Consider the following 25,777-nt stretch of genomic DNA (forward strand, 5'->3'; position numbering starts at 1 on the left):
ACCACATGGAAAATCTTTATTGTTTTTTAAAATTGGATGTTTCATTCTTATAAAAGAGTAAAGAAGTATCATCATGACAGAAAAATATATTCTGAATATATTTAAATTTTATACAACTGCTCTGGCTCATAGCTCTAAAATTAATCACCTTAATGATTAATCCAGGGTCTCTGGGTGTTCCTGTATTCATTAACTTGGAATTTAGAAAACATAAATAATAGCAAAACAAACTGGAGACTTTAAAACAAATTGCCAATATCCACTGGATCATGGAGAAAGCAAGAGAGTTCCAGAAAAACATCTATTTCTGCTTCATTGACTATGCCAAAGCCTTTGACTGTGTGGATCACAATAAACTGTGGAACATTCTGAAAGAGATGGGAATACCAAACGACCTGACCTGCCTCTTGAGAAACCTGTATGCAGGTCAGGAAGCAACAGTCAGAACTGTACATGGAACAACAGACTGGTTCCAAATAGGAAAAGGAGTATGTCAAGGCTGTATATTGTCACCCTGCTTATTTAACTTATATGCAGAGTACATCATGAGGAACGCTGGGCTGGAAGAAGCACAAGCTGGAATCAAGATTGCTGGGATAAATATCAATAATCTCAGATATGCAGGTGACACCACCCTTATGGCAGAGAGTGAAGAGGAACTCAAAAGCCTCTTGATGAAAGTGACAGAGGAGAGTGAAAAGGTTGGCTTGAAGCTCAACATTCAGAAAATAAAGATCATGGCATCTGGTCCCATCACTTCATGGGAAATAGATGAGGAAACAGTGGAAACAGTGTCAGACTTTATTTTTGGGGGCTCCAAAATCACTGCAGATGCTGATTGCAGCCATGAAATTAAAAGACGCTTACTCCTTGGAAAGAAAGTGATGACCAACCTTGATAGTATATTAAAAAACAGAGACAGACTGCTGCGCCCCCGCCTCCTGCTCGGCCCGCCGCCAGCTTCCTCCTCCCCAGACTGCCTTCAGCCCGCGCGCCAGCCGGCTCCGTTATGGCGGCCCGCGGCCCCAGCGTGGTGATTAGCGATGATGAACCAGGTTATGACCTAGATTTATTTTGTATACCCAATCATTATGCTGAGGATTTGGAGAGGGTGTTTATTCCTCATGGACTAATTATGGACAGGACCGAACGACTGGCTCGAGATGTGTTGAAGGAGATGGGTTGCCATCACATCGTGGCCCTCTGTGTGCTCAAGGGGGGCTATAAGTTCTTTGCCGACCTGTTGGATTACATCAAAGCAGTGAACAGAAATAGTGACAGATCCATTCCTATGACTGTAGATTTTATCAGACTGAAGAGCTACTGTAACGACCAGTCAACAGGCGACATAAAAGTAATTGGTGGAGATGATCTCTCAACTTTAACTGGAAAGGATATAATTGACACTGGGAAGACAATGCAGACTTTGCTTTCCTTGGTCAAGAAGCAAAAACCAAAGATGGTCAAGGTTGCGAGCTTGCTGGTGAAAAGGACCCCTCGAAGTGTTGGCTATAGACCAGACTTTGTTGGATTTGAAATTCCAGACAAGTTTATTGTGGGATATGCCCTTGACTATAATGAATACTTCAGGGACTTGAATCACGTGTGTGTCATTAGCGAAACTGGAAAAGCAAAATACAAAGCCTAAGATGAGAGTTCAAGTTGAGTTTGGAAATACCTGGCGTCCCATTGAAATCACCAGTGACATGATCCAATGTTCTCATTCTGTGGCCAGCTGCTTAGTAGAGCTTATTGCATGTATTTCCTAAGAATTTGATCTGTTTTGTATTTTAGAAATGTCAGTTGCTGCATTCCCGAACTCTTCATTTGCACTATGAGCCTAAAGACTATCAGTTCTGTTTGGGTAGATTGTTGTTTGACTTGTGAATGAAATATCTCTTAAACCACACCACTATTGACTGAAAAAATGGAAACTGTATCTGTAAGAAACATTTAAAGAGAAGAATATATTAGTTTTTTAATTGGTATTTTAATTTTTATATATTCAGGAAAGAACAGAAGTGATTGAATATTGTTAACTATACCACTGTGTGTTTAGAAAAGTAACAAGCAGTCAGTTTTGTATCCATGACACCATTAGAGGTATTGTTATGTCAGAGAAACCGTATGTCCTGGAACTTTTTTAGTAGGTTTCAGTAGTATTAACTATATTTTCTTGCTTGTTCAGATTATTTCTGGTGAATCTTTGTCAACAGTTCCTTTTCAATACAGGTCAGTAAGTTCCAAAAACCTACCACTTTTTGAATTCTTCAAGTAAAAATCCTTCAAATAAAGGCTGTCTCTTTAAAGGAAAAAAAAATAAAAATAAAAAGCAGAGACATTACTTTGCCAACAAAGGTCCGTCTAGTCAAGGCTATGGTTTTCCCCGTGGTCATGTATGGATGTGAGAGTTGGACTGTGAAGAAAGCTGAGCGCTGAAGAATTGATGCTTTTGAACTGTGGTGTTGGAGAAGACTCTTGAGAGTCCCTTGGACTTCAAGAAGATCCAACCAGTCCATTCTAGAGGAGATCAATCCTGGGAGTTCATTGGAAGGACTGATGCTAAAGCTGAAACTCCAATACTTTGGCCACCTCATGTGAGGAGTTGACTCACTGGAAAAGACTCTGATGCTGGGAAGGATTGCGGGTGGGAGGAGAAGGGGACGACAGAGGATGAGATGGCTGGATGGCATCACCGACTCGATGGACATGAGTTTGAGTGAACTCCAGAAGTTGGTGATGGACAGGGAGGCCTGGCGTGCTGTGATTCATGGGGTCGCAAAGAGTCGGACACGACTGAGCGACTGAACTGAACAGAATTGAAAAACAAAAATAATTTAAACCCTCAGAAGAATTCAAGAGTATATTTCATCTATGAGGACAGTTCAATATTTGCAAATCAATCAGTGTCACACATTACACGAACATTGAAGGATAAAAATCATGTGATCACCTCAAGATGCTGAAAAAACTTTTGATAAAATTCAACATTCATTTATGATAAAACTCCCAAGAAAGTGGGCATAGAGGGAATATACCTCAATATAATAATGGCCATATAAAACAAACTTACTACTAACATCATACTCAATGGTGAAAAGCTAAGATCAGGAACAAGAAAAAGATGCTCACTAAACCACTTTTATTCGACATAGTATTGGAAGTCCTAGCCAAGTAGTCAGACAAGAAAAAGAAAATGAATCTAAATTGGAAAGAAGTAAAACTGTCATTGTTTGCAGGTGAGATGATACTGTATAGAAAATACTAAAAAGTTGACACCAAGGAAACTATTCAAACTCATAAATGAATTCAGTAAAGTTACAGAATACAAAATTAACATCCAGGGCTTTCCTGGTGACCCAGTGGTTAAGAATCCACCTGCCAAAACAGGGGACAAAGGTTCAATCCCTGGTTTGAGAAAATTCCACACGGGGCAACTAAGCCCATGTGCCACAACTGCTGATCCCATGCTCTAAAGCCCACAAGCTACAACTACTGAAGCCTGCATGCTATAACTACTGAAGCCCATATACCCTAGATCCCATGCTCTGCAACAAGAGAAGCCACTGTGATGAGAAGCCTGCACACCACAACTATTGAGTAGCCCCCAGTCACTGCAACTAGTGAAAGTCTATGCACAGCAACAAAGACCCAGTGCAGCCAAAAATGAATAAATTATTTAAAATTGACATGTGGAAACATCATTGTTGGTATTTCTTTACATCAACAATAAACTAAGAGAAAGAGAAAATTAGAAAACAACCCATTTACAATTGCATCAAAAATAATAAAATACCTAGGAATAAATCTAACCAAAAAGATAAAAGACTTGTACCAGAAAACTGTAAGACTCTGATGAAAGAAACTGAAGACAACACAAACAAATGGGAAGATAACTATGCTTATGGATTAGAAGAATTAATATTAATAGGACTATATTACCCTACAGATTTGGTGTAGGCTCTATCAAAATACCAATGGCATTTTTCACAGAACTAGAACAAATAAAATTTTAAAATTTGTATGGAAACACAAAATACCACAAATAGCCAAAACAACCTTGAGAAAAAAGAAGAAAGCTAGAGGTAACATACCCCTTGGTTTCAAACTATACTACAAAGCTACAGCAATCAAAACAGTATGATGCTGGACGCAAAACAGACACATAAATCAAAGGAAGAGAATAGAGAGTCAAGAAATAAATGCATATTTATATGGCTAATTGTAAATAATGCCAGAGGAGGCAAGAAGTTGAAGGTACAATGGAGAAATGACAGCCTTTTCAATAAATGTTGCTGGGAAGACTGAACAGTTATATGCAAAAGAGTCAACTCAGACTACTTTCTCACATCATTTACAAAAATAAACTCCAAATAGATTAAAGATTTAAATTTAAGACTTGAAACTATAACTAGAAGAAACTAGAAGAACTATAACTAGAAGAAAATACAGGCAGTGTACCCTTTGACATCAGTCTTAGCAATATTTTTGTATATGTCTCCTCAGGCAAAGGGAAACAAAAGCAAAAATAAACAGATGAAATTACATTAAATCAAAGGGTTTTTTCACAACAAAGGAAGCTATCAACAAAACAAAAAGGTAGCCTACTGAATGGGAGGAAATATCTGCAAATGATATATCTGATAAGGGGTTGATATCCAAAATATACAAAGAACTCATTCAATTCAACATCAAACTCCCCACCAAAAAAATGGACAGAAGACCTGAGTAGATATTTTTCCAAAGAAGACATACAGATGACCAACAAACATGAAAGGATACTCAGTATCGCAAATCATCAGAGAAATGAAAATCAAAACTATAATGAGATATCACCTCACACCTGTCAGAATGGCTATCATCAGTTCAGTTCAGTTCAGTCACTCAGTCGTGTCTGACTCTCCGCGACCCCATCAATCACAGCATGCCAGGCCTCCCTGTCCATCACCAACTCCTGGAGTTCACTCAAACTCATGTCCACAGAGTCAGTGATGCCATCCAGCCATCTCATCCTCTGTCATCCCCTTCTCCTCCCGCCCCCAACCTTTCCCAGCATCAGAGTCTTTTCCAGTGAGTCAACTCGTCATATGAGGTGGCCAAAGTATCAGCTTTAGCATCAGTCCTTCCAATGAACACCCAGGATTGATCTCCCTTAGAATGGACTGGTTGGATCTCCTTGCTGTACAAGGGACTCTCAAGAGTCTCCTCCAACACCACAGTTCAAAAGCATCAATTCTTCGGCGATCAGCTTTCTTCACAGTCCAACATCCATACATGACCACAGGAAAAACCATAGCCTTGACTAGACGGACCTTTGTTGGCAAAGTAATGTCTCTGCTTTTTAATATATTATCAAGAGACATCAAATAAAAAGTGTTGGCAAGGACGTGAAGAAAGCGAACCCTTGAGTACTGTTGGTGGGAATATAAATTGGTGCAGCCACTATGGAAAACAGTACAGAAGTTCTTCAAAGAAACCTAAAGATAGAACTACCATACAATCCAGCAACACCACTTTTGGGTGTTTTTCTGAAGAGAGCAAAAACCTTAATTTGAAAAGATATATGCACCCCTATGTTCATTGCAGCATTATTTACAATAGCCAATATATGGAAGAAACCAAAGTGTCCATCAATAAATCAATGGATAATGAAGACATATATATACACAGAGAGATCAAAAAGAAAAGCAAAATCAAAAATTATTTAATAGTAGAAGATTTCCCAGAGCCAGGAAAAAGATCATTTAAAAGATCTGAAATTAACTGATGAAAGAAAAGGGTCAGAATCTACACATTTCATGATAAAATTTCAGGAAAACAAGAATTAAAAGAAATTCTTAAGAGTTTCCAGATTATTTAATAAGAGTAATGTAAAGTGGTTGGATATAAGTTTAACTTAAAAATTCAGGAGTTTTCATATATACCAGTAATACACATTAGCAAAATCTAATGAGGAACTCTGGGCTGGAAGAAGCACAAGCTGGAATCAAGATTGCCGGGAGAAATATCAATAACCTCAGATATGCAGATGACACCACCCTTATGGCAGAAAGTGAAGAGGAACTCAAAAGCCTCTTGATGAAAGTGAAAGAGGAGAGTGAAAAGGTTGGCTTGAAGCTCAACATTCAGAAAACAAAGATCATGGCATCTGGTCCCATCACTTCATGGGAAATAGATGGAAAAACAGTGGAAACAGTGTCAGACTTTATTTTTTTGGGCTCCAAAATCACTGCAGATGCTGATTGCAGCCATGAAATTAAAAGACGCTTGCTCCTTGAAAGGAAAGTTATGACCAACCTTGATAGTATTTTAAAAAGCAGAGACATTACTTTGCCAACCAAGGTCCGTCTAGTCAAGGCAATGGTTTTTCCCGTGGTCATGTATGGATGTGAGAGTTGGACTGTGAAGAAAGCTGATCGCCGAAGAATAGGTGCTTTTGAACTGTGGTGTTGGAGAAGACTCTTGAGAGTCCCTTATACTGCAAGGAGATCCAACCAGTCCATTCTAAGGGAGATCAATCCTGGATGTTCATTGGAGGGACTGATGCTAAAGCTGAAGCTGCAATACTTTGGCCACCTCATGCGACGAGTTGACTCACTGGAAAAGACTCTGATGCTGGGAAAGGTTGGGGGCGGGAGGAGAAGGGGACGACAGAGAATGAGATGGCTGGATGGCATCACCGACTCTGTGGACATGAGTTTGAGTGAACTCCGGGAGTTGGTGATGGACAGGGAGGCCTGGCGTGCTGTGACTCATGGGGTCGTGGAGAGTCGGACACGACTGAGCGACTGAACTGAACTGAACTGAACTGAAGTAATACATTAATAGCAACAAATATCACAATGTATCTAGTAATATAAAAGTCTCAAATGCATAAGACCTGTATAAGAAAGTTATAAACTTTATCAATAATACAAGAAAAGATCTAAATGGAAAGGAAGACATATCTCATTCCTGGGCAAAAAAGAAATTCAATATTACAATTGTCATTTCTTCCCCAAATTCACTAAGTACAACTAACAGTCAAAATACCAATTTGGTTTACTTTGGTTTTTTTTAAGAAACTTGGCAAGCCAATTTTTATGTTCATATGGAAGGGAAAATGCAAGAAAATAACAACAATAAAATGTCCCACTGGCAGATGAATGGATAAAGAACATGTGGTATGTGTGTGTTTGGGTGTGTGTGTGTATATACACACAACGGAATGTTATTTAGCCATCAAAAAGAATGAAATAATGCCATTTGCAACAATATGGATGGACCTAGATATTATCATACTAAGCAAAGTCAGAAAGACAAATACTATATATGAGTAAATATAAGTGATATTTATATTTTAGTAAAATAAAATATGACACAAATCAAAGCAACAGAAATGCCAGCTTAGATATCACAGCTCTGGTAACACTGCCCTAGCAACAGATTTTATCTACTCAATAGCTACTAATAATAAGAGGATTCTGGCTCATTTGAAAAAAAAATGGCCATAATTTTCATTAAGGATAACAAATCTTTTTCAATAGCACTTACCTCTAAGGGGTAAATAAAAGACTAAGAAGCGGCACCAGCCAAAGAAGCAGAAGCAAATTTCTCAAGTGTTCCTAATGTGACTCCTTCAGAAGAAAGATACTTCTTATACTGTATTAACAAGAGTTCAAAGGTATGTTAGCATTGAAAAAGTACAAAGAGGCATGCAAGTCATTCAATATTACTGGATACCTAGGCATTTAATTTATAGTTAAAAACTATAATCCACATTTTCGTGCTGCTTAGTCACTCAGTCATGTCCAACTCTGCGATTCCATGGACTGTAGCCCACCAGGCTCTTGTATCCATGAGATTTCCCAGGCAAGAATACTGGAGTGGGTTGCCATATCCTTTTCCAGAGGATCTTCTTGACCCAGGAATCAAACCTGTGTCTCTTGCATTACCTAGTACCTAAATATAGTCATGTATATTAGATAGGAGGCCTCAACCTTAACAGTAGAGACCTCATCTTGTACCTCAATTTGCTTAGAATAAGACATACAGCAAATAAGGTATGTAGCAAACATTCAACAAGTATTGATTATGACAAGCAATAAACATAAAGAAAATGGAAAACTTTGAGATGGAAACAACTGAGAACCTTATGCAATATGTTTTGATGGCAACCGTGTTATAATGAAGCAACATAACATGACAAACAAACCCAGTATTCTTCCCTGGAGAATCCCATGGAGAAAGGAGCCTGGCAGGCTACAATCCATGGGGTCACAAAGAGTCAGACATGACTAAAGCAACTTAACACACATACACACAATTATATAATAATAATATAATTATATAACTTTATAGTAATGTTCCAACACAGATATTAACAACTACTTCCCTTTATTCTGTAATAACGCCAAAAGATTTCTTAAAAAGTAAAACTGAATAACATTCCCTTGTTAATAAATGTCATAGGCAGTGTGGTTTTACCTGTTCATAAGACCAGATCTTAACAGCTATTTCAGGAGCAAGCTTGAGAACATGCGTACCATTTCCTCTCCACAAGGAAATGACTCCACCCTCTTTCATCATCTCTATTAAATGGCTCATTATCTTCACATTCTTTGTTTCTAAACTCTGAGCCTTGAAAAGAAAAGGAAGAATTTTGAAAATCACAGTACGAGTTGAAGGACTTTGAAAACCACATATGGTAATTTTCATGTGATTGGCAGGACAGAGTTCAAGTTCCTAAAATATGGAAGGTCTCTCCTGTTGGGGAAACAGCAGCTGTTTGGGTGATTAGACAGCTCTGGAGGCATGTTTATTTTAATCTCTGCACTATAGCTTAAGAAGAGGACACCTTACACACGGGACGCAAGATCATGCTGAAGACATGGTTGCTTTGTTGCTGCCTCCTCAGAAGGATGAACAAATTCTCTCCCATGAGGAAGAGTGAAATTGGGTGTACATTTCAAGAGAAGTGTCGGGGAAGCAACATTTCTGAAAAGTTAAGGCCACAGAAACTCAGAGAACTTATTGCTAACAAGTGACTATGAGGCCTTTAACACGGGTGATCAGTGTGGTCAGTGAAAGCAGAGAAAAAAAAAGCAGAATCCAACTAACTCTGTGGCCAAGATCTGAAACCTTTCTCCAGGGCACATATTAGAAAAGAGATATACACTTTAGTCTTAAGACAGTATCAGAGAATGTGCTCTGGACATTGACTATACTGCATCAACATAAGAAAAATTAAACCCAGAGCAATATGACTCAACATGTGAGTGAAGATAACAGGAAAAATAAAAGATAAATTCAACAAATATACTCCAGTAAAATAAGCTACAAAAGTGGTTTTAAAATAAGAGCTATTAAAGAGCTATATATCTGTTTTTAAGGAGACTGGCAGCAGTCTGCTGGCTGTAGTATGATAGTTGGATACCTAGTAAATGTGGAGGGGATCAGCAGGCTCATTGTAAAACATATATGAAGAGAAAAGGAGGAAAAACTGACCAAAAATGAAAAAAAAAAAATCAAGAACCAGTATGAAGATAATTACCAACTCTCTATTGAGGAGAAAAAGACACAAACTCAGAATGATACCTGTATTTTACAGCCATAGTAATAAATAGGGTTACTTTAATTTGTGCAATAAATCTATAAAAGAGAGTTGAAATTCAGTCAACACATAGGAAATCTTTCTGAACTGGCTTGTATATAGTCAACGAGCTAAGCCCTTGCATACCCACTCTCTCCTGCACCAGGCACTCTAGCTACAGGGAGTCCCAGGTAGACTCCACTTTAAATGGGTGCCTGCCTAGGTGACTATTAATCAGTCTACCTACCTGCCTTCCTACCAGCCAACTGCCCTCCTGTGTCACACCTTGGCCTCTCTGTTCAGAGCATTAGTAAGATAAAATACAAGTGACAAGATTCATTTGAGTATTTAGATCCTTTTGGAAATTTTGGTGCACCAATTATTGTCTCTCTTGCCAGCAAGATCTTTTATAAAATAATATGACCTGATGTTTGGGAGGATACAGGGAAACAGGTAGTTTCATACAGTACTAGGAAAAGTAATTATGATAAATGTGACTACATATCAAAAGCCTTATGGAGTAACCATCATAGTCAACAAAAGAGTCTGAAATGCAGTACTTGGATGCAATCTCAAAAACAACAAAATGATCTCTGTTCGTTTCCAAGGCAAACCATTCAATGTAACGGTAATTACATTGAATTACAATTACTTGGAACGGTAATCCAAGTTCATACCCCGACCAGTAACGCTGAAGAAGCTGAAGTTGAACAGTTCTATGAAGACCTACAAAACCTTTTAAAAGTAACACCCAAAAAATATGCCCTTTTCATTATAGGGGATTGGAATACAAAAGTAGGAATTCAAGAAACACCTGGAGTAACAGGCAAATTTGACCTTGGAGTACAGAATGAAGCAGGGCAAAGGCTAATAGAGTTTTGCGAAGAGAATGCACTGGTCATAGCAAACACCCTCTTCCAACAACACAAGAGAAGACACTACACATGGACATTACCAGACAGCCAACACCAAAATCAGATTGATTATATTCTTTGCATCCAAAGATGGAGAAGCTCTATACAGTCAACAAAACAAGACTGATAGCGGACTATGGCTCAGATCATGAATTCCTTATTGCCAAATTCAGATTTAAATTGAAGAAAGTGGGGAAAACCACTAGACCATTCAGGTATGACCTCAATCAAATCCCTTATGATAATATAGTGGAAGTAAGAAACAGATTTAAGGGACTAGATCTGATAGACAGAGTGCCTGATGAACTATGGACAGAGGTTCGTGACATTGTACAGGAAACAGGAATCAAGACCATCCCCCAAAAAAAAGCAAATGCAAAAAAGAAAAATGGCTGTCTGAGGAGCCCTTACAAATCGCTGTGAAAAGAAGAGAAGCAAAAGCAAAGGAGAATGGGAAAGATAGACCCATTTGAATGCAGAGTTCCAAGAATAGCAAGGAGAGATAAGAAAGCCTTCCTCAGTGATCAATGCAAAGAAATAGAGGAAAACAATAGAATGGGAAAGACTAGAGATCTCTTCTAGAAAATTAGAGTTACCAAGGGACTATTTCAGGCAAAGATGGGCTCAATAAAGGACAGAAATGGTATGGAACTAACAGAAGATATTAAGAGGAGGTGGCAAGAATACACAGAAGAACTGTACAAAAAAGATCTTCATGACCAAGATAATCACAATGGTACAATCAGTCACCTAGAGCCAGACATCTTGGAATATGAAGTCAAGTGGGCCTTAGGAAACATCACTTTGAACAAAGCTAGTGGAGGTGATGGAATTCCAGTTGAGCTATTTCAAATCCTAAAAGATGATGCTGTTAAAGTGCTGCACTCAATATGCCAGCAAATTTGGAAAACTCAGCAGTGGCCACAGGACTGGAAAAGGACAGTTTTCATTCAAATCCCAAAGAAAGGCAATGCCAAAGAACGCTCAAACTACTGCACGGTTGCACTCATCTCACTCACACACTAGTAAAGTAATGCTCAAAATTCTCCAAGCCAGGCTTCAGCAATACATGAACCGTGAACTTCCAGATGCTCAGGCTGGTTTTAGAAAAGGCAGGGGAACCAGAGATCAAATTGCCAACATCTTCCGGATCATCAAAAAAGCAAGAGAGTTCCAGAAAAACATCTATTTCTGCTTCATTGACTATGCCAAAGCCTTTGACTGTGTGGATCACAATAAACTGTGGAACATTCTGAAAGAGATGGGAATACCAGACCACCTGACCTGCCACTTGAGAAACCTATATGCAGGTCAGGAAGCAACAGTTAGAACTGGACATGGAACAACAGACTGGTTCCAAATAGGAAAAGGAGTACGTCAAGGCTGTATATTGTCACCCTGCTTATTTAACTTATATGCAGAGTACACCATGAGAAACGCTAGTCTGGAGGAAGCACAAGCTGGAATCAAGATTGCTGGGAGAAATATCAATAACCTCAGATATGCAGATGACACCACCCTTATTGCAGAAAGTGAAGAGGAACTAAAAAGCCTCTTGACGAAAGTGAAAGAGGAGAGTGAAAAAGTTGACTTAAAGCTCAACATTCAGAAAACTAAGATCATGGCATCTGGTCCCATCACTTCATGACAAATAGATGGGGAAACAGTGGCAGACTTTATATTTGGGGGCTCCAAAATTACTGCAGGTGGTGACTGCAGCCATAAAATTAAAAGATGCTTACTCCTTGGAAGGAAAGCTATGACCAACCTTGCTTGCTTGCTTGCTTGGTTGCTAAGTCACTTCAGTCGTGTCTGACTCTGTGTGACCCCATAGACGGCAGCCCACCAGGTTCCCCCGTCCCTGGGATTCTTCAGGCAAGAACACTGGAATGGGTTGCCATCTCCTTCTCCAATGTGTGAAAGTGAAAAGTGAAAGTGAAGTCACTCAGTCGTGTCTGACCCTCAGCAACCCCATGGACTGCAGCCTTCCAGGCTCCTCCGTCCATGATATTTTCCAGGCAAGAGTACTGGAGTGTGGTGCCATTGCCTTTTAGACAGCCTATTAAAAAGCAGAGACATTATTTTGCCAACAACGGTCCGTCTACTCAAGGGTATGGTTTTTCCAGTAGTCATGTATGGATATGAGAGTTGGACTATAAAGAAAGCTGAGCATCAAAGAATTGATGCTTTTGAACTGTGGTCTTGGAGAAGACTCTTGAGCATCTCGTGGCCTGCAAGGAGATCCAACCAAGCCATTCTAAAGGAGATCAGTCCTGGTGTTCATTGGAAGGACTGATGTTGAAGCTGAAACTCCAATACTTTGGCCACCTGAAGTGAAGAGCTGATTCATTGGAAACGACCTTGGGCTGGGAAAGATTGAGGTAAGGAGGAGAAGGGGACGACAGAGGATGATATGGTTGGATGGCATCACCGTCTCAATGGACACGAGTTTGGGTAAACTTCGGGAGTTGGTGATGGACAGGGAGGCCTGGTGTGCTGCAGTTCATGGGGTTGGCAAAGAGTTGGAGACGACTGAATGACTGAACTGAACTGAACTGATGTATAGAATTCCACCTGCAGTAATGGCAAGCTGGGTAATAAGGAACGAATGTACTTCCAAGTAAGGATAACTGAAAAAGCCAATGGCATATTTATTTCTTAAAGTTTCTTAAAGGTATCCATGAAATAACAAGACAGAGACATATTCCAAGGCCAGTATCTAGGAGAGAAGGAGAAAATCCAGTAAGGTAGGATTAGCACTCAAGTGTATATCTGGACCCAGGAAAAACAATTATAAAGTTAACTCATTGTTTTGTTGCCTAGCTGGGTTAACAGAAAACAAAAGACAAAGCTCAGGGCTCACTGAAGGTATAGGTCTCTGAAGAACCATCTCCACTTTAAACTGGGAGTTTGCAGGTCTATCCCCTCATGGTAAGGGTAAACCGGAAGAAACCAGCCTCTGTAAGGACTTAGAGCATGGCTTTGTATCAGCTGGGTGATTCTGGGAACTTCAGGGCTCAAATCTGAATTAAATACTGTGATCCCAGATTGATTGTCCTCCCAAACACCTAACAGAAACAAATAAAAATCTAGTCTCAACTTGGATATCATCATCATAGTTACTCAAGTTATTACTCCAAGTTATATTTTTTAAAAACAACATCAAAAATAAAATAAAAAACAACATCAAAAACTAACGGAGGGGGGAAAAAGTAGAATAACTTTAAAAAATGTAACTGAAGGCGAGAAAGGAAATAAAATCTTAGAGAGAAGGGAGCAAGATGGTGGAGGCATAGGACAGCAAGACCACTTTCTCCCCCACAAATTCATCAAAAGAACATTTGAACGCTGAGTAAATTCCACAAAACAACTTCTGAATGCCGGCAGAGGACATCAGGCACCCAGAAAAGCAGCCCATTGTCTTCAAAAGGAGGTAGGAAAAAACATAAAAGATGAAAAGAGAGACAAAAGAGGTAGGGACAGAGCTCCATCCGGGGAAGGGAGGCTTAAAAAAGAGAGACGTTTCCAAACACCTGGAAACACTCTCACTGGCGAGTGTGTGGTGAGTCTTGGCACCTCAAAGGGCCACATAACCAGGAGGAAAAAGAAAGAAATAATTAAAACCCACAGATTACCTGCCAAAGGGTAACTCCCAGCGGAGAACCAGCGCAGACGCCCGCATCCGCCATTAGCAAGCGGGGGCTGGGCAGGTAGGAGCCGGCTGAACTGCTTAGAGGGAGGACCGGGCCTGAATGCTGCGAGGGCAGTCTGGGGGAGCTGACTGGAGATAGCAAAGCAGACTGTGGGATAGCTATCCCGCGAAAAGGTGAAGAGTCCTAACCTAAGACTCCACCAGCCCCGCTCACAGAACAAAGGACTGAGCAGACTTAGCCGGCTGTGGTCGGCCCATGCCCTGCTGACACAGGCAGGGGAGGGCAGCCAGAGCCAGAAGCGGTCAATCGCGGCCCCAGAGAGGTATCCAATACCAAACTACAGGCAGGCTTCATTGCTAACCAAGACTTCATGGGTTTTTGACCAGTCAACATCTGCCTGAGAAGGTGTGCAGGCTGTACACCCAGAAAACTGAGTGGGAGGGACTGGGGAGGCGGTAAGTCTCAACGATCGTGCTCGCCAAACGTCTGGTCACCTGAGCTGCTCGGACTGGGGGAGTCACAAAACTCAGGCCTAACCGAGTCTGCGCCTCTGTGGAGTACCCGAGTGCCTGAACCTGAGCCGCTCAGGCCTGGGAAGTGCATGCAACCCAGCACCGGCCTCGGACAGTTCCCGGCAGAGCAACCTAGAGCCTGTGCAGTATAGACTGGGATAGCACAGCGCCATGAGCGGGGGCACACCCAGTGTGGCCGAGATACTGCAAGCACTCCCCACAGACACCAGAGATATTTGCAGTGTTCCTCCTTTCCCAGAACAGGACTGAACAAGTGAGCCTTAAAAAGTGTCCACCAACGCCCCCTAGTGTCAGGGCGGAAATTAGACACTGAAAAGACCAGCAAACAGAAGCTAAAACAGAGGGAACCACCTTAGAAATGACAGATAGAGAAGTCTAGAGGCTACTCCAAGAATAAGACCGAAAACCAGAGGCAAGAGGCTTAAGCCCGAATCCTGAGAACACCAGAGAACTCCTGACTCCAGGGAACATTAATCAATAGGAGCTCATCAAACACCTCCATAACTACACTGAAACCAAGCACCACCCAAGGGTCAACAAATTCCAGAGCAAGACATACCATACAAATTCTCCAGCAACACAGGAAAATAGCCCTGAGCTTCAATATACAGGCTGCCCAAAGTCACTCCAAACCCACTGACATCTCATAACTCATTATTGGACACTTCATTGCACTCCAGAGAAAAGAAATCCAGCTCCACTCACCAGAACACCGACACAAGCATCCCTAACCAGGGAACCCTGACAAGCCACCCATCCAACCCCACACACAGCAAGGAAACTAAATAATAAAGAGAACTCCACAAACTGCCAGAAGACGGAAAGGCCACCCCAAGCAAAGCAATATAAGTAAGATGAAGAGGCAGAGAAATACCCAGCAAGTAAAGGAACAGGATAAATGCCCACCAACACAAACAAAAGAGGAAGATATATGGAATCTACATGATAAAGAATTTCGAATTTTGATGGTGAAAATGATTCAAAATCTTGAAAGCAAATGGAGTTACAGATAAATAACCTGGAGACAAGGATTGAGAAGATGCAAGAAAGGTTTAATAAGGATTTAGAGGAAATAAAAAAGAGTCAGTATACAATGAATAATGCAATAGATGAGATCAGAAACACTCTGGAGGGAACAAACAGTAGAATAATGGAAGCAGAAGACAGGATAAGCGAGCTAGAAGATAGAATTGTAGAAATAAATGAAACAGAGAGGGAAAAAGAAAAACAAATTAAAAGAAATGAGGACAATATTAGAGACCTCTGGGACAATGTTAAACGTCCCAACATTCAAATCATAGGAGTTCCAGAAGAAGAAGACAAGAAGAAAGACCATGAGAGAATACTTGAGGAGATAATAGTTGAAAACTTCCCTAAAATGGGGAAGGAAATTGTCACCCAAGTCCAAGAAACCCAGAGAGTTCCTAACAGGATAAACCCAAGGCAAACTACTCCAAGCCACATATTAATCGAATTAACAAAGATCAAACACAAAGAACAAATATTAAAAGCAGCAAGGGAAAAACAACAAATAACACACAAGGGGATTCCCATAAGGATAACAGCTGATCTTTCAACAGAAACTCTTCAGGCCAGGAGGGAATGGCAAGACATACTTAAAGTGATGAAAGAAAATAACCTACAGCCTAGATTACTGTACCCAGCAAGGATTTCATTCAAATATGAAGGAGAAATCAAAAGCTTTACAGACAAGCAAAAGCTGAGAGAATTCAGCACCACCAAACCAGCTCTCCAACAAATGCTAAAGGATCTTCTCTAGACAGGAAACACAGAAAGGGTGTATAAACTTGAACCCAAAACAATAAAGAAAATGGCAATGGGATCATACTTATCAATAATTACCTTAAACGTAAATGGGTTGAATGCCCCAACCAAAAGACAAAGGCTGGCTGAATGGATACAAAAACAAAACCCCCATATATGTTGTCTACAAGAGACCCACCTCAAATCGAGGGACACATACAGACTGAAAGTGAAGGGCTGGAAAAAGATTTTCCACGCAAACAGAGACCAAAAGAAAGCAGGAGTAGCAATACTCATATCAGATAAAATAGACTTTGAAACAAAGACTGTGAAAAGAGACAAAGAAGGAAACTACAAAATGATCAAAGGATCAATCCAAGATGAAGATATAACAATTATAAATATTTATGCTCCCAACCAGTCCATTCTAAAGGAGATCAATCCTGGGTGTTCATTGGAGGGACTGATGCTAAAGCTGAAACTCCAATACTTTGGCCACCTCATGCGACGAGTTGACTCACTGGAAAAGACTCTGATGCTGGGAAAGGTTGGGGGCGGGAGGAGAAGGGGACGACGGAGAATGAGATGGCTGGATGGCATCACCGACTCTGTGGACATGAGTTTGAGTGTACTCCGGGAGTTGGTGATGGACAGGGAGGCCTGGCGTGCTGTGATTCATGGGGTCGCGGAGAGTCGGACACGACTGAGCGACTGAACTGAACTGAACTGAACTGAACATAGGAGCACTGCAATATGTAAGACAATTACTAACAAGCATGAAAGGGGAAATTAACAACAACACAATAATAGTGGGAGACTTTAATACCCCACTCACACCTATGGACAGATCAACTAAACAGAAAATTAACAAGGAAACACAAACTTTAAATGATACAATAGACCAGTTAGACCTAATAGATATCTATAGGACATTTCACCCCAAAACAATGAATTTCACCTTTTTCTCAAGCGCACACGGAATATTTTCCAGGATAGATCACATCCTGGGCCATAAATCTAGCCTTAGTAAATTCAAAAAAATTGAAATCATTCCAAGCATCTTTTCTGACCACAATGCAGTAAGATTAGATCTCAATTATGGGAGAAAAACTATTAAAAATGCCAATATATGGAGGCTGAACAACACGCTGCTGAATAACAACTCATAGAAGAAATCAAAATAGAAATTAAAATATGCATAGAAATGAATGAAAATGAAAACACAACAACCCAAAACCTCTGGGACACTGTAAAACCAGTGCTAAGGGGAAGGTTCATAGCAATACAGGCACACCTCAAGAAACAAGAAAAAAATCAACTAAATAACCTAACTCTACACCTAAAGAAACTAGAAAAGGAAGAAATGAAGAACCCCAGGGTTAGTAGAAGGAAAGAAATCTTAAAAATTAGGGCAGAAATAAATGCAAAAGAAACAAAAGAGACCATAGTAAAATCAACAAAGCCAAAAGCTGGTTCTTTGAGAGGGTAAATAAAATTGACAAACCACTAGCCAGACTCATCAAGAAACAAAGGGAGAAGAACCAAATCAATAAAATTAGAAATGAAAATGGAGAGAACGCAACCAACAACACAGAAATACAAAGGATCATTAGAGAATACTATCAGCAAATATATGGCAGTAAAATGGATAACTTGAAAGAAATGGAGAAATTCTTAGAAAAGTACAACTTTCCAAAACTGAACCAGGAAGAAATAGAAAATCTAAACAGACCCATCACAAGCAAGGAAATAGAAGCTGTAATCAAAAATCTTCCAGCAAACAAAAGCCCAGGTCCAGACGGCTTCACAGCTGAATTCTTCCAAAAGTTTAGAGAAGAGCTAACACCTATTCTACTCAAACTCTTCCAGAAAATTGCTGAGGAAGGGAAACCTCCAAACTCATTCTATGAGGCCACCATCACCCTAATCCCAAAACCTGGTAAAGATCCCACAAAAAAAGAAAACTACAGGCCAATATCACTGATGAACATAGATGCAAAAATCCTTAACAAAATTTTAGCAATCGGAATCCAACAACACATTAAAAAGATCATACATCATGACCAATGGGCTTTATCCCAGGAATGCAAGTATTCTTCAATATCCGCAAATCAGTCAATGTAATACACCACATTAACAAACTGAAAAATAAAAATCATATGATTATCTCAATAGATGCAGAGAAAGCCTTTGACAAAATACAACATCCATTTATGATCAAAACCCTCCAGAAGGTGGGAATAGAAGGAACATACCTCAACATAATAAAAGCTATATATGACAAACCCACAGCAAACATTATCCTCAATGGTGAAAAACTGAAAGCATTTCCCCTAAAGTCAGGAATAAGACAAGGGTGCCCACTCTCACCACTACTATTCAACATAGTTCTGGAAGTTTTGGCCACAGCAATCAGAGCAGAAAAAGACATAAAAGGAATCCAAATTGGAAAAGAAGAAGTAAAACTTTCACTGTTCACTGATGACATGATCCTCTACACAGAAAACCCTAAAGACTCTACCAAAAAACTACTAGAGCTAATCAATGAATACAGTAAAGTTGCAAGATATAAAATCAACACACAGAAATCCCTTACATTCCTATACACTAATAATGAGAAAATAGAAAGAGAAATTAAGAAAACTATTCCATTCACCGTTGCAACAAAAATAATAAAATATATAGGAATATATCTACCTAAAGAAACAAAAGACTTGTACATAGAAAACTATAAAACACTGGTGAAAGTAATCAAAGAGGACACTAATAGATGGAGAAATATACTGCGTTTGTGGATTGGAAGAATAAATATTGTCAAGATGAGTATACTACCCAAAGTAATTTATACATTCAATGCAATCCCTATCAAGATACCAATGATATTTTTCACAGAGCTAGAACAAATAATCTCACAATTTGTATGGAAATACAAAAAACCTCGAATAGTCAAAGCAATCTTGAGGAAGAAGAATGGAACTGGGCAAATCAACCTGCCGGATTTCAGGCTCTACTACAAAGCCACAGTCATCAAGACAGTATGGTACTGGCATAAAGACAGAAATATAGATCAATGGAACAAAATAGAAAGCCCAGAGATAAATCCACGCACTTACAGACACCTTATCTTTGACAAAGGAGGCAAGAATATAAAATGGAGAAAAGACAGTCTCTTGAACAAGTGGTGCTGGGAAAACTGGTCAGCCACTTGTAAAAGAATGAAACTAGAACACTTCTTAACACCATACACAAAAATAAACTCAAAATGGATTAAAGATCTAAATGTAAGACCAGAAACTATAAAACTCCTAGAGGAGAACATAGGCAAAACACTCTCCGACTTAAATCACAGCAGGACCCTCATGACCCATCTCCCAGAATATTGGAAATAAAAGCAAAGTAAACAAATGAGACCTAACTAAAATTAAAAGCTTCTGCACAGCAAAGGAAACTATAAGCAAGATGAAAAGACAGCCTTCAGAATGGGAGAAAATAATAGCAAATGAAACAACTGACAAAGAATTAATCTCCAAAATATACAAACAGCTCCTTCAGCTCAATTCCAAAAAAATAAACGACCCAATCAAAAAATGGGCCAAAGAACTAAACAGACATTTCTCCAAAGAAGACATACAGATGGCTAACAAACACATGAAAAAATGCTCAACATCCCTCATAATCAGAGAAATGCAAATCAAAACCACAGTGAGATACCATTTCACACCAGTCAGAATGGCTGCTATCCAAAAGTCTACATGCAATAAATGCTGGAGAAGGTGTGCAGAGAAGGGAACCCTCTTACACTGCTGGTGGGAATGCAAACTAGTACAGCCACTATGGAGAACAGTGTGGAGATTCCTTAAAAAACTGGAAATAGAACTGCCATATGACCCAGCAATCCCACTGCTGGGCATACACACCGAGGAAACCAGAATTGAAAGAGACACATGTACTCCAATGTTCATCGCAGCACTGTTTGTAATAGCGAGGACATGGAAGCAACCTAGATGTCCATCTGAAGATGAATGGATAAGAAAGCTGTGGTACATATACACAATGGAGAATTACTCAGCCATTAAAAAGAATGCATTTGAATCAGTTCTAATGAGGTGGATAAAACTGGAGCCTATTATACAGAGTGAAGTAAGCCAGAAAGAAAAACACCAATACAGTATACTAACTCATATATATGGAATTTAGAAAGATGGTAATGATAACCCTGTATACGAGACAGCAAAAGAGACACAGATGTATAGAACAGTCTTTTGGACTCTGTGGAGAGGGCAAGGGTGGCATGGTTTGGGAGAATGGCATTGAAACATGTATATTATCATATGTGAAACAAATCACCAGTCCAGGTTCGATGCATGACACAGGATGCTCGGGGCTGGGTGCATGGGAATGACCAGAGGGAGGATAGGGGAGGAGGGAGGTGGGAGGGGGGTTCAGGAAGGGGAACTCATGTACACCTGGGGTGGATTCATACGTTTGTCAACGTATGGCAAAACCAACCAATATAATATTGTAAAAATAATTAGCCTCCAATAAAAAAATAATAATAATAATAAAAATAAAATTGTGCTGAAATTTAAAAAAAAAGAAAATCTTAGAACACACAGGACAAATAGCATAAAATAAGATGGCAGCTTTGAACAAAATATCAATAAGTACACCAACTGCTAAGTGAAATAAGTCTTCCAGTTTAAAATATAACAAAATCCAAGAAATTCCCTGTCAGTCCAGTGGTAAAGACTCTGCGATTTCACTGCCGAGGGCCTGGCAATCCACAGTGGAAGAACTAAGATCCTGCAAGCCATGCTGGCAAGCCAAACAAATGAAAAATATATAAAATAAAGTAAAAAACCACCTATATGCCATTTACCTGTAACCTATCTAAAACATACAAAGGCTGAAAGCTTGAAAGTAAAAGAATGACAATGGATATATAACAGAAATCCCAAGCAAAAGTAGGGAGTGCATCTATATTAATGTCAGACAAAATAGAACCAAAGGCATTTACAGAGACAAAGATCACTCCCAGTGACAAAAGGCTCAACTCACCAAGAGTATTCTAATTTTTAGCATCAATGTATATAAAGGAAAAGCGACAGTGCTACAAGCAGAGCAAGGCTAGACCTGAGAAGGGTTGCTGCCCCCGTCCTCTATCTCAGCCTCCCAGAGAGGAGGGGTGGACAGTGTGGAGTGCAGAAGCTTAAGCCTGCCCTACATAGAAGAAGAGCGAAGCTAATAAAAGAAGCAATGAGACTACAAAAAAAAGTGTGGAGTTTTCAAGAGGCTGATTCACAGGGATTTATTTCTTGTGGTCATTCCTTGATTTTCTTGGTGGCAGAAAGACAATGCAAATAAACAGATGTATAATTTCCTTTTATAACAGAAATTCTGATTTGCTAAGAGAGTAGATTTGAAAACTCATCAGAAGAAAAAAAACGTAACTATATATGGTGTTGGATGTTAACTAGATTTATTGTGGTGATCATTTGCAATGCATACTTATATGGAATCATTATATTGTACACATAAAACTAATATAATAAGTCAATTATATCTCAATTTGTAAAAAAAGAAAAATCTGTGGGAGAAACATAGCTAGAAAACACAACTGCAGAAGAAATCTATACAAGCTACCTAAAATATCCATTCTTCATTTTTAATATAAAAGAACAATAAAGGGTCATAATATATGTGAAGGAGGAGAGGCAGCCTAGAACCCAAAACTAAGATAAACAGAATAATTAAATCCACAGAAAATAGCGACAATTTAGGAAACTACAGTTAACTAAAACAAAACAACATAAAGAACCCTGTAATTGTCCTCAGAAAGAATCAAGATGATATTGAATTCATTTTAAGAAATACCAAACAAGAAAAAGTTACTATGAAAAAAGATCAATCAAAAGAATAAAAAGAGCTCTCAGAAATTTAAACTGTGATTACTAAAATAAGAAGTTCAATAGAAGGGTTAAAAAACAGTACTGAAGAAACGTCCCAGAATGTTGAATAAAATGACATAGTAATAAAAATATTTATGAAAAGATCAGATTGCAATGCAGGAGACCCAGGCTCAATCCCTGGGTCAGGAGGATCCTCTGGAGAAGAGAATGACAACCCACACCAGTATTCTTGCCTGGAAAATCCCATGGACAGAGGAGTCTGACAGGCTATAGTCCACTGCGTCGCAAAAAGTCAGACACAACTGAGCAACTAACACAGACACACACACACAAGCTGCATCGAGGTCAGTCTGGGAGGTACCACATTCAACCATTCAACCAGAAGAATTCCAGAGAGAATAAAGTGAAGAAAACTAAGGAGGAAATACTAGAATACACTAATGCTGAGGAAAGACCTAAGTTTACAGTTAAGAAGAGCCCACCAATGTCAAGCACAATGGGTTGACAAGAACCTACCTAAACTCACATTGTACAATTTCAGAATACCCACCGTAGTACTTAGTTCCTCTATCATGTCCGACTCTTTGAGATCCTTTGGATTGTAGCCCGCCAGGCTCCTTTATCCATGGGATTTTTTTTTTTCTATCCTCTATCAATGGGATTTTTCAGGCAAAAATCCTGGTGTCAGCTGCCATTTCCTCCTCCAGGGGATCTTCCCCACCCAGGAATCTAACCCGTGTCTCCTGTGTCTTCTGCATTGCAGGCAGATTCTTTACATGCTGAGCCATTGGGAAAGCCCAAGGTAGACGCATGACTAAATGCTTCCAGAGAGGAAAACCAGGTAATCTACAAAATATCAAAATAGCATCAGACTTTTCAGAAGTAACACTGAACGCTAGAAAATAATAGCAAAATTCCTTAAGTAGTTCTAAGGGAAAGCATTTTTGACCTTGATGTCCATATTCTGCCAAACTGCCAATCAAGAAGAAAAGAAAATTAAAATAATTTTAGACATGTAAGATACTGACTTTCAGTAAAAGTGGTAGAATGACCCCAAATGTTTATTTCCTCGTCCTCCCAAAATCACACAAAAATGATAGTAAAGTAACAAAGAAGGCAATAACTAGGGCACCTATCAATCCCAATTTGCCCAAAAGCTGTCCCTCTATGATTATTAAGCACCCCTTTCTTTCTTAAAAGTGTCTTGGTTCAAATGAAAATTATATGGTCACCTCACTATTAATCTGCAGGGATAAAGGGTACTAGTGGTTTCATCAGATTTGGGGGAGGTAGAAAGCAAATGGTAAAGTGATAACTAATTTAACAAAGTAAAAGTTGTAACTTAAGGATCTGAGGAGGGGAAAGCACATAGAACTAAATTTTCCCTTAAAAATCCATGAGGCTTTATTCTCTGGAGAAAGCAGAGAGGATCTTAACTCAGGAATACAGAATTCAAGAATTCAGTGAGGCGTAGGACTAAAAACAGATGAATTTAGTGAATAAATACACACAGTAGGCTTCCTGTCCCTTTCCCTTGCTTTGAACTCAGAATACCAGCAGCCAGACATGCTCCCTTGCTTTGTATGTTTCTATAAAAGTTAGAGACAGATTTATTCCGTGGTGACCCAAAAAAGCTAAAAGGAGACAGTGACTGAATGTTGTTATAGGTCCGTCATTTCTGCCTCGAATAGAGCATTGAAGAGGGTGGACACCCTTCTCACCTGGTTTCAGCTGAGCAGTCATAACCAGAGACTTGGCCACGAGGCTCAGGCAATTTCTTCATTGCCTGCCTCAATTTGAAAGGGACCCGAAACTTCAGAAAACTGAAGAATTCCACCTACAGGGCCCTGCATTTGATAAGGAATAAAGAGGGAGTGCAACCCCGACTACTTTCTGTCTGTCACAGTTTCCAGTCCAGGGAGAGAATCAAGAGTATTGTGTAGCCTTCCCTTCCCAGGCTCCACCAAAAAAAAAAAATATTTTCCTAATTTTTGCCCTCTCTAGAATACTAGTACTAGGTTGTATTTAATTACTTATTTGCAGATCTGTCTCCATCACAAAACTCCAAAATGCATGTGAATGAAAATGATATATCACTTGGTTGTTGCACCCTCAAGGTGAGTTGAGTGTCTGGGAACTTACTGAATAACTGAGTCTAGATTACTGGCAATGCAGCAATTTGCACATGACAAAATCAAGAAATATTATTAAGACTTCTGAAATCCTCCTTTTTAAAAGCATCAAGCATTATTCACATTACTCAAAAACATGTGCACGAACTATGCAACACACCTGCACGAGGGTTTTCAGACACTCTAATGGCGCTGTACATGTTCGAGCACAAGTACCCGCTATGCCTCCAGCCAACAGATATTTCCATAGATGGCCAGATTTTCTCTTTTCATCAATTAAATTATGAAAAGTCCATCTATCTCCCATGTCAATTCCCTATCAAAATAAATTTTACATAACATTATAGTTAGCTGATCTCAAATGGAAACGTTATCTCCTAATAAGGTCTAAATTTTTTATATATTTCATCTCCACGTCTAATTAATATCAGCCTTTCCTAGAATTTTGTATCTTACCAACTAATATAACTTTAAATAATTCATAAATTAGCTTGAAATACTGTCAATTATAAATTAATATAATTATATTTAAAATATAAATTGATAATTTTTGTATCATGCTTGCTGCTGCTGCTGCTGCGTCACTTCAGTCGTGTCCGACTCTGTGTGACCCCATAGACGGAAGCCCACCAGGCTCCCCCATCCCTGGGATTCTCCAGGCAAGAACACTGGAGTGGGCTGCCATTTCCTTCTCCAATGTGTGAAAGTGAAAGTAAAGTCGCTCAGTCATGGCCGACCCTTAGCGACCCCACAGACTACAGCCAACCAGGCTCCTCCATCCATGGGATTTTCTAGGCAATAGTACTGGAGTGGCTTGCCATTGCCTTCTCCGTTGTATTATGCTTAGAATAACCTTTACAATTCAACCATTTAAAAATCTGTATACGATTTTAAATATAAAATTATTTGTCTAAGATTAAATTCAAAAAGAACAGTCTGTCAAATTCTAATAAATACTTATAGCTCTCCTGTGTCTCCTGCATTGCAGGTGGATTCTTTACCTGCTGAGCCATGGAGGATGCCCCATAGTCAAATACAGGCTATGCCAACAGTGGTGAGAATAGTTATTTAAGAGGCAATAATGTATAAGTATCTTCAGTGTTCAAAACTAGTGGAGTCTCCTATTATCTTCAGTCAGGCTCTTCACTTCTAACTAGTTCAGTTCAGTTGTTCACTCATGTCGTGTTGCCCTAATGGTCCGGGAGCAAACAAGAATGAAGACAGAACACGAAATCTGGCGCAATGTGTCAGGGGATCTGCAGCTGCTATTGGACTGAGGTTCAGAGTCCACTCTGAGTCCC

At 39.5% G+C, this 25,777-nt stretch overlaps 1 protein-coding gene and 1 pseudogene across 1 annotated transcript in view; one reads left to right on the forward strand and one right to left on the reverse strand.

The window, feature by feature from the left end:
• LOC129540400 (mitochondrial adenyl nucleotide antiporter SLC25A24-like) overlaps positions 1-25,489 on the reverse strand; it is a 66,734-nt gene extending 41,245 nt beyond the window's left edge. Inside the window, exons 1-3 of the mRNA XM_088834999.1 lie at positions 25,478-25,489; positions 24,637-24,792; positions 8,467-8,619 (exon numbers count right to left, since the gene is read on the reverse strand). Coding sequence (XP_088691125.1) covers positions 8,467-8,619; positions 24,637-24,792; positions 25,478-25,489 — 321 coding nt within the window. The remainder of the gene's footprint in view (positions 1-8,466; positions 8,620-24,636; positions 24,793-25,477) is intronic.
• LOC129540759 (hypoxanthine-guanine phosphoribosyltransferase pseudogene) lies at positions 978-2,332 on the forward strand (annotated as a pseudogene).
• Positions 25,490-25,777: the final 288 nt, after the last annotated feature.

Source organism: Moschus berezovskii, chromosome 4 (genome assembly GCF_049115385.1).
Source record: "Moschus berezovskii isolate FMDL1 chromosome 4, NW_MosBer_1.0, whole genome shotgun sequence".
Lineage (NCBI taxonomy): Eukaryota > Metazoa > Chordata > Mammalia > Artiodactyla > Moschidae > Moschus > Moschus berezovskii.